This window comes from Alligator sinensis, unplaced genomic scaffold (genome assembly GCF_000455745.1).
Source record: "Alligator sinensis unplaced genomic scaffold, ASM45574v1 scaffold76_1, whole genome shotgun sequence".
NCBI classification, from domain to species: domain Eukaryota; kingdom Metazoa; phylum Chordata; order Crocodylia; family Alligatoridae; genus Alligator; species Alligator sinensis.
In genome coordinates, this window is record NW_005841865.1 from 1,264,326 (window position 1) to 1,274,376 (window position 10,051).

General features: G+C 45.7%; 1 protein-coding gene across 4 annotated transcripts in view; it reads left to right on the forward strand.

Moving 5' to 3' along the window:
• PLCG1 (phospholipase C gamma 1) overlaps window positions 1-10,051 on the forward strand; it is an 82,758-nt gene that overhangs the window by 56,455 nt on the left and 16,252 nt on the right. For all 4 annotated transcript variants that reach the window (XM_025191226.1, XM_014525554.2, XM_025191231.1 and 1 more), the window contains 9 exons: window positions 920-992; window positions 1,359-1,460; window positions 2,230-2,348; window positions 3,090-3,175; window positions 4,594-4,714; window positions 5,449-5,617; window positions 6,870-6,992; window positions 8,079-8,180; window positions 9,172-9,359. In XM_025191226.1, coding sequence (XP_025047011.1) covers window positions 920-992; window positions 1,359-1,460; window positions 2,230-2,348; window positions 3,090-3,175; window positions 4,594-4,714; window positions 5,449-5,617; window positions 6,870-6,992; window positions 8,079-8,180; window positions 9,172-9,359 — 1,083 coding nt within the window. The remainder of the gene's footprint in view (window positions 1-919; window positions 993-1,358; window positions 1,461-2,229; window positions 2,349-3,089; window positions 3,176-4,593; window positions 4,715-5,448; window positions 5,618-6,869; window positions 6,993-8,078; window positions 8,181-9,171; window positions 9,360-10,051) is intronic.

A 10,051-nucleotide genomic window follows, 5' to 3' on the forward strand; every position in this document is an offset into this window, starting at 1 on the left:
ACAACGTGGGTCCCAGACCAGCTAGTGCAGGTGCTATGTGTGGCCTGCATCCCAGGACCTGTGCTACAAGTGGGACACTCCCAGACCTGGGACTGCTTGGTTTAGGCCATTGGTAGTGGATTCCCAGCTGCCTCTTAGCATTGGTTCTGCCCGAGCAATTCTTGAAGTACATTGTCCAACCACACTCCTCAAGGGTCAGTGTGCAATTGTGGTGCAGCTAAATACATTTTTAGACCAATTCCTAGAAGGCAGGGATGGAAAAACCCAATACCTCGCTCAGTTCATCTCTCTAGTGCCTTAGCTGTTCTAGTTCTAGTAATCCCAAGCATCAGGGCTTCCCTTCTGTCCCTTCTTTGACCCTTACGCAGTGCAGTGCCTTTCAGTGAGGGGAAGTTGAGAACAAATAAATACCAAGATTTTTTTCTTCAGCTTCATCCCACCCCCGGTTCTGGCTCCCTGTTGTATAGTAATCACTCTACCTCCTTGATGTGCATGCCCTTCAAATAGCCATGGAGCTTTACCGTTTCCTGCCTCAAGTTAAGCCTTAGGTCTGCCTGGACCTATTGAGCCCTTTTAATCATTGGTTATAAATCAGGCCTTCTAGTTGCTCAGCTACTTTTGCTGTGTTTCCCTGGGTTTTCTCTCTTGATGTTCTCTTTCTGGTATCGGGGTGCCCGGAGGCATAGATACAGGTGGATCAGAGGAGTTCCTGTATCCATCTTGGTATGCTTCTTTCATTTGTGTGTGTGTGGGGCACATTCTCTCTTTTGCAATGTGGTGGGGCTTTACTGTGTTTCTCTGAGGTATGTTGAATTGGTTCCTTGCATGTGTTGTTTGGATCAGTAGTGACTTCCTATATCCTGTGGATGCCAGAGCCTGATGGGATCACTGATTTTGTTGTCTTTGTTTCCTCCTCCAGAAGTGGGGAAAGAGCTGAACACTACCGGGTGTCCTTGCTGGATTTCCAGAAATTCTTACTGGACTATCAGATGGTGAGCTCAATGAGGGCCCAGGGGGACAGGGAATTCAGTGTGGGCCATGTATTGTATAGTCTTGCTCAGTGTTGGCTGCATTTTAATCAGCTTCATAGTTGGGTTCCATTGCTGAGCACATACTTCTTGTGGCAGCAGTTTAATAATAGATAGGGTATTTAGTGAGATTTCCTTGTATGTGATTATAAAACATGGGGAGGGTTTTCTCCCCATGGGGGGGACCTCATCTTGTATTCAGCTATATACAGTAGATCCTCTAGTTGACGGAATTGTAAGTTGGGTTTGTTTTTTTTTGGGGGGGTGTTAATCAAAGCTTCACTTTGTATAACTCAAAACTGTTCCCCTCCCCACTCCCTCTGTATACAGGAGCTCTGGGCTACAGACCTAAACCTGGTGCAGGAGTTCATGTTTAGCTTTCTGAGAGATCCACTGAGGGAGATTGAAGAGCCATATTTCTCCTTAGATGAGGTAAGACTCTTGGACAGCTATTGCTGCAGAAGGAGAGTATGTGTGGGGGTGGAAGGGAGTTGAGAATAAGGTGAAAGAGCCTCAGTCACTCCATGTGATGTGACTCAGAGTCTGAGTGGGTGTGTGCTGTTTTGTATGACCTTAGGTCCACATTAGCAAATGCTGCTTGCAGTGCCATTATCAGCCATTGTTGTATCTCTTTAGTCAAATGACTTCAAAAAGCTATATTGTCACTATGGCTCACAAGATAATTTAAGTCCCCACTCCCTGTGACAGAGACTGGACAGCAGGAACCTGATTTCCCTGTGTAAGTGCTCCATGATCTCATGGCACTGAGAGAACCCATTGGGCATTGTAGTATTTTCTTGAAATTGAACTATTTGGGCATTGATGATTATTCCAAATAGTCAAAACTGTTGGCAGAAAAAGATTAAATTCAGGTTAATGGTCCTGGCTGGTATAAATGCGTTCTGAGTTTCAGAAAAGAAGGTGAAGCCGTAACCATTGTAAGAAGGGCAAAGCAGTCCTCCACCACTGGAACTTTTAGTCTTGCTCTCAGCAGAACCAGTCCAGTGACTTCAGTGAGGATTAAGTCAGATCTTTTTACTATCTGTACTCATAGGAGTCACTGAGCAGCCCCCATGGGTTCGGTTGTTGGGTGGGGTCTGCACTGAAGTTGGGAAAGGTCCTAGGCCCATGTCTGTGCCTGCCTTATCACCAGCATAAAATCCTAATTCACACTAATGCTTTCTTTTTTCTTTCTGTTCAGTTTCTCACCTTCCTATTTTCCAAAGAGAACAGCATCTGGAACTCGCAGCTGGATGCAGTGTGTCTAGAGAACATGAATAACCCCCTCTCCCATTACTGGATATCCTCCTCACATAACACGTAAGGGCAAAGGAAACTTCTCTCATTCCATCCAACTTGTTCCCACTCTTCCAGATGTCCTGTTCTGCTTTGTGATATTGTACTTCTCTGTTGACCCTTTCACACACCCTGTGACATGCCAGTGCCAGAGGACTTCCATTCTGTGTTCAGTTACATCGAGGATACCTATTTCCCCATAGTCCAGTCTTCCTTGTTGCTTGATTCTCAGTACTTCCATCTGTGCATGGCCAGATACACCTCTGCTCTGGTAGCAGGCTGAGAGCCTGGACTGTTGTCCAGTCGTTTTGCTTCTCTTGATGTTCTCAACTTCCCTAGCCTCCTAAAGAGGCTTGTAAGAAAAACCCTGGCAAGGCAAGATCAGCTGTTTCACTTACCACAACGCAAAAAAACTCTTAGAAACGTGGAAAGGAAATGTCCTCCTTAAGGCCAGTACCAGTGGCTTTGTGTTAGTGTCTGGCAGAGCAAGTGGCACTATCACTCACTGGAGTTTATATGCCTATTTGCTCAGCCAGAGATGCCACAGCCGGAATATGCACAGATCTGAGGATTGACTTTGTAGCCCAGCAGCACAGGGAGTAACTGGACTCAGACCTTTCATGTAGATTTGGACAATGGGGTATTTGGGAGGTCTCCCCTCTTCCCCCTCCTCAAGTTTTGCACCAACCTACTTGATTATATGAGGCCCTTTGAAAAGGTCTCAGACCATTCACTTCCTGACAGCATGTTTCTTCTGCATCAAAGGTACCTGACGGGAGACCAGTTCTCGAGTGAGTCTTCTTTAGAAGCATACGCTCGCTGCCTGCGCATGGGCTGCCGCTGCATTGAGTGTGAGTACTCAGCAATGGGCTGGCTTCTATCTTTCAGCAATGGCATGCTGCTCTCTCATGAGGCCTCTGGCTCCTATTGCAGATAAAGGAGAAGCTGTAGTGCTGTGTGTGAGCCTTCCCTTTTAGGAAATGGTTTGCCTCAGGGGCTGTGTCTTGGGCTTTTTTAGAGGGTGTGCAGCCATGTTTCCATTTTGTGCCAGGTAATACACTGAGCAATAGGGCAGTAATGCAGGTAGAGCTCCAACTATTTTATACCCCATCCCATTTTTAAAACATTTTGGCCTGGGAATAAGGACTGGGACTTTGTCTTTCTCTCCCCTTATGCGGTATTCCAGGAGACAACCTGCTTCTGCAGTAAGAGACAAGCATAGGAGTCTGGGGATGGAGCTGGTTTAAACAAAAATTCTAGTGTTCTCCACAAAATCCTCTGAGTGAAACAGGCTCTCTTGAGAATTTTTTTTTTTTTTTTCAAGAGAAAAATCAACGCATACTGTAGACTTGCAGTGAAACAAATTTCCATTTAGAACTTGGTTAATCAGAGCAGTGGAAATCCAGTGCAAATTAAATTGTTATCCTGAAATATTTTCACTTTCAAGAAAACTTTTTTTTTTTTTTTTTAACTGGGGAAGAAAGTTTCAGTCAGAAAATGTCAGTCAGCTCAATGAGGCTCTAATCTCATTCTTACACTAACTTGCTCTGTGACCTGGGTGAGTCATCACTTTATCACACTGTATTTTGTCCCCACCTGTAAGGAAGAGATTTGCTTTTTTAGCTTTGACTGAGGTCTAACCCATGGAAATTTGTAGAGTGTTATCAGGGTGTTGCATGAAAGACGGAAGAAGTGCTGATATCAGTATTGTTGTCGGGTCCTGCTGCATATTGTTATGACTCTAGTTATGCCCAACCTAACTCGGGCTTCTGGCAGATATGCAAGTAAAGGTATGATGGGATCTGCTGCAGGACTCCCCGAGTCACAGTTCCTGCCATGCCACATATGCATGGCAGGAGGTGTGATTGTGGGATCCAGCATCAGATCCCACCACACCTTATTGTCGGCGCATGGGGAGCCTGGAATCATGATCCTGGGCTCTCCCTACACTGGCCAGTAGCAAGATCCTGCAGCTGGGACCGCTGCCAGCTGATGGGATTAACTGGTGAATCTTCTCTTAAGTGTAATGTGCCAGGGGCTTCAGTTTGTATATGTGCAGGTATCAGAGGGGTTAATGAGATTGTGTGCAACTGTCTCTCACTACACTGGATATTTGTTCTCTCAAAAAGCATATGCACTTCACCACTCCTTTTTCCTATCCGACGTAGATCTCACTGCACGTAACTCTGCAGTTCAATTCAGCCCTTGTATCTCTGTCTGTCTTATGTCACTGGGCTTCAGTTAAGTTTCCCATTTGGTTCTGTTGCAGTGGATTGCTGGGATGGCCCAGATGGGATGCCAGTGATTTATCATGGACACACCTTAACCACCAAAATCAAATTCTCTGATGTCTTGGTCACCATCAAGGAGCATGCCTTTGTGACCTCTGAGTAAGTCAAGGAGGGATCCTGGGATCCCAGTTTGCTGAGTCTAGCATGGTGTACTGAAAGCAGAGACTTTAGAGAGCTGAACCAAATTCAACTGGGGTGAAACACTTGTGCGCCAGGGACTTGCACAAACCTCTGTATTAGGGTTTGAGTGGGAGTGAAGTGACTTGCCTTTCTGCACAGAAGTGGATTTAATACATAAACACATTCCAGTTTGATCAACGAACATGACTTTAGCATCAGGGAGCTCTGATCTAGCTCTGTCTTTAACTCCCCGGCTCAGGGTAGAGTCCTTATGCCTGAATTTACAAGTGTCCTTTAATGTTTGATGTCCCAATATGGAGGCTAAGCTCCAGAAGCTCTGTGCAGCCTCCAGAATAATCTGTTCAGCAGTTGAAATACTTTGTTACTTAGTGAAAGTAAGCAAAGAGGGCCAAGTTTAAGTCCTTGCTCTGCCACGGTCTTCTGTGTAACCTTGGTCAGGCTGGTGTGTTCCAGTTCCTCCCATGTGTACGCTGGGAGTAACGGGCTTTTCTGATATGATACGTGTTGGGGTTGGTAAGTCATTTAGATCTGCTGTTCTTGGGCCATGTAAAGATCACAGAAAGAGAAGCTTCTGGAGAGATGATGATTGGCTGATATACAAGACAAGATTAACATGCCCAGTTCTTCAGTCCCACTGAGACACTGCTCTGATATTTAACTTTTTCATTCCTTTCTGCATCTCCACTGGCCAGTTATCCTGTCATCCTGTCCATTGAAGATCATTGCAGCATTGCCCAACAGAGGAACATGGCTCAGAATTTTAAGAAAGTCTTTGGGGACATGCTCTTGACCAAACCAGTAGATATTTCTGCTGATGGGCTCCCATCTCCAAACCAGCTTAAGAGGAAGATTCTCATTAAGGTAAAATTCTTTTTCCAGGTCACACCTCACATGTAAAGTGGGGAGGGGGAGCACATAAATCAAGGGAGCTCATGTAGCCCATAGGGGAGAGTTCCTTTTAAGTGGGCTGGAAGCCCATGTGATCATTTTGTTTCCCAGTTTTGGTGGATTAGGCTGGATTTTTCTGGAGGCATCAGAAAAGGTCAGACTGTGGATCTGGATCCAGATGTTAGTGTCTGGTGGTTTGGCTTCAGGGTCCATCTTTTTTTTTTCCCTCCCCACTTTGTCAAAGCTCTCCATTATTTTCCATCTTTAGTTTTCCCCTCCCCACTTTGTCAAAGCTCTCCATTATTTGCTTCACTGTCAGTACAGCCACACCGTCTGGTTACTGTGGCCTCTTGTATTGGCAGTAGACACTTTCTACTCTTCTAAAAGCATCGTCTGCTTAAAGGGGGATCCTGTCCTAGAAAAGCAAGTAGAGTTGAGGGGCGCATCTCTCCTTTATGGAGGCTCTGTGGAGGATTGGGTGGGATTCGGGTCCTCCTGGTCAATTTATAGAGAGTGATTACTGCGGGATAGAACTGTACAGGTCTCAAGGTTCATTTTAATCCAGTAACCTGCACAGATGTGGGTTTTGCCTGTCCAGATAGACGCATGATTGTTAATTGAACTGTGAATGTCTATCTTTACTGTAAAATTAAGTGACCTCTGGAAAGAATCTCATTCTGGGCTTTTGGAGTAATCTCTTTAGACCAATTGGTATAGGGTCTAATTGCCGTTAAATTGTAAAAACTGTTTCCAGAGTCATGGCATATCTCACATAAAAGGAGAGTAGAGATGCACCCTATAGACTAACTGAATCCGAGATGTGTAAGATGCTAGGGAGCTCTTGCTTATGAAAGCTTATGCATCTCTGATTCAGTTAGTCTATAAGGTGCAGCCCTATCCTGCTTTCTGCCTGACTTCAAACTAACATGGCTAACTACCTCTCTCATGTCTCAGGTAAAATTGTTTGTCGAGGCTCTTGCAAAGCCATAGGGCACAAGCACACAGCAGGGTTGTTTTTTTTAGCATCACTCATGACACTTCACTGAAGTGGGGCAGGTCAGGGGGAACTTTTTATCTAGTGATTATGATTTGGCGAGAGTCCTTCGTAGTGATCAGAAGAACTTTAAGGATGCTCAAGTCAGGGGCAGAAACAAAATAACACCCTTTCCTTTGCAAGTCCCTTTCTTCCTCTGAGGTGTTTTAACTTGCATATCTTGTTCTGCAGCACAAGAAGCTGGCGGAGGGCAGTGCTTATGAGGAGCTGCCAACATCCATAATGTATTCAGAGAATGATATCAGCAACTCGATAAAGAACGGGATCCTTTACCTGGAAGATCCCATCAACCATGTAGGTTTGACAGCAGCAAAAACACTATCTACTTCAGGTTGCCTAGGGGCTATTCAGCTAATCAGACCTCTATAAACTAAACAAGACCTTAGTGGGTAAATCACTAACCTTTGTGTCCTATGAAGCCATCCTGCCCGAGAAGGGTGCGAGTCAGTAAATGAGAACAGCATAAATCGTTTAAAGGATTCTGGCTCTAGTTCAGGACCTGAATCTCTTCTGAGTTGTTGTATTTTTTTTAATTAAGTGTCCCATTGGCAGTATCCATTTACAGTGTATTCAAGAATCCTTTGTCTGATTCCCCAATCAGTTTGCATCACAAAATAATTTGCAATCTAGTGCTATTGTGGTAGTTTGTGCTGGAAAGTGTTTCTGAAGTTGAATTAGCAGGGTCATCTTAACCTATTGGGGTGTGTCCAGATGTGTGTGGACGTCTGATTCCCCGGGGGCAAGTAGTAGCGGTGCACCTTACACTGCAGCTGCTTGTCCCCGGGGAACGCCAATGCCATGCATGCTTTGGCGTGTGGCAAGTTGCCCTGGGGGCAGTAGGGAAGGCTGGGGCCAGCACTGGGGGCCTCCTGGGGCTGCAGGCACAACGATCCTGCTGGGCAGAACCTGGCCAGCAGCTGCAGCGCAGCTCCAAGCAGCCTGACTCCGCTTTTTAACAGCACGTGCTGCCTAAGTGTGCACTGCTTCGAGTTCCCCACGTCTGTCTGTCTGTGTGGACCCCTGGATATCCGGGGTCAAAAAAAACCATGGGGAAAAAAAACAGAGCAGCGCATGCTCGTGCAGTGCGCCCTTGCAGTGCTGAGAACACTGGACTGCATAGTATGTGGTGCTGCAAACATGTTCCCTACCAGATGACTGCACTTGTCTGGACACACCCTTGGTGTCTTAAAAGACTGCCTGGGTCTTAGCTTATATCTGTCATTGATCATTTTCTTATGTGAGCCCTAAAATTCACCAGTTCAACTCCCTTTGTTAGTCCCACCAACTACAGTGTGAAAAACTCTGCAGCAAGGCATTAGACTTGCATGCTTCTTGAATGAATCCTTTTTGGCAGAGGTTTCTTTCTGTCTCTCCCTGAAGGAGTGGAACCCACATTACTTTGTCCTGACCAGCAACAAGATCTATTACTCTGGGGAGACCACGAATGACCAAGGAAATGAGGATGAGGAGGAACAAAAGGAGGTAAGGGCGGCACACTTGGGGACCTAACATTAGGCATCCACATAAGTGACGATTGCACTTATGAGCATCTCTGCTATGCACTGACTTCACCAGGGAATGCGGGTGCTTGGCATCTTCAGAGAGCCAGCCCTTACCTTACTTATCTCAGCTCTTATTTTCTGTATGTGTAAAATGAGGGCCTTATTCTCTCCCTAGATGATAGCATGTGAGAGCCTTGGGTTGTGATGGCTCAATTTTAGTTTGGGGCTAAAGCCCCAAAACAATTTTGTTTTATGGGGAGGGAAAAATTGTTTCAAATGTTTTTAGGGGGTTGTTGCATGTTACACTTCGTGCATGTTAACCACACTTAAAACAGTAGTGTCTGAGCATTCAAACAGGATAAAGCATGCCGAGTGCTTTTGTATCGTATCAAGATTATGCATTTTTGAAGGTGGTCTATCTCCTGATTGTATTAAGTAACATATTGCCTTAACCTGAGACTGCTCCATAGATATAATAAAATCAGTTGTGGCCCTGGAGCTGGGACCCACAATCCACTGATTGCGTTTCCCAGCCCCAGGACTGCATGGGAGTCTCCAACCAGCTCCAGTGGCTCCCCTGCCTGAGACCCAAAAATCATCTGATTATTTTGGGTCTCAGCCCTGGGAGTGTGCGGGAGTCTTGAACAGGTTGTAGAGCAGTCCCAGAGCTGAGACCAAAGACCAGCTGTATTTCAGTCTTGATCTTGGAATGGCAAATCCGTTCCAGATTCTGGTGTGGTACTATGATCTATATTTAGATTGTAGTAAGCATTAGTACGCAACTGATCTGAAAATTTGAAGTCACATTTAATGATTTCTACTATCCAACTATAACATGTGCTAAGTGTAACATGCAGTGGGGCCCTTAGCCTATAGTTGGAGGGTCCACCACCTGGAGCATAGCAGGCCCCTGCCATAGCAAAGTGGCAGCACTCAGTAGCTTGGGAGAATCAACCTCTTTCTCCTGTCAGGTGAGCAACAGCACTGAACTTCACTCCACGGAGAAATGGTTTCACGGCAAGCTGGGGGCTGGGCGTGATGGGCGCCACATAGCAGAGAGGCTGCTGACAGAATACTGCATAGAGACAGGAGCCCCTGATGGGTCTTTCCTGGTGCGAGAGAGTGAGACATTTGTGGGAGACTACACCCTCTCTTTCTGGTAAGGACTTGCAGGTGCTGCTTAAATTCATTGCTGCTTTTATCAATGCTAGAGCTGCCTTAATCCATGAGCTCCTTATAAATACCCCTTTATAGTATGCCGGTAATGTTGGGTTCTGTTCCTAGGGAATTTCTTCCCAGGCAGCTTCTTTGCACTCATAGGCAAGATAACTAAGTTGGTTACATGCCACCTTCATGCCTCAGTTCCTCCTCCATTTTAGTAAGGTGGGTGATATCTAGCTCACTGAAGTCTCTGGGTCTCAGTTATGGAGGGGTAAAGTCCTCCAAGACCTTTTGATGAAATGCATCCTATGTAATAGGAATATGAATAGCCCCTATGCTTCCATGTGCCCATGGGTGAGGAGGATTTCTTCCTCTTCTCAGGCAGATAGCAATTAGTTTCTCTTAAAGCACACTGGATTTCCTTTGCTATGTGCTGTCCATGGAATATAGCAGAGGTCCTTCTTGGCCTAGGACTGAGAACATCTCTGAATCCCAAAGCACTTCACTATTTGGTGTTCAGCTCAGCTGGCCTATTTTTGTTCTGAAAAACTGAGCAGCCAGTGACTAGCCTGAGAATATAACACATCAGCATCTCATCCACTTGTATTTGGCAGTGGCTATTTTACCACCTGCCCTGAGGAATCCCTGCAGTAGGATGCTGGGGCAGGCAGCCCAGAGCAAGCCGCTCTT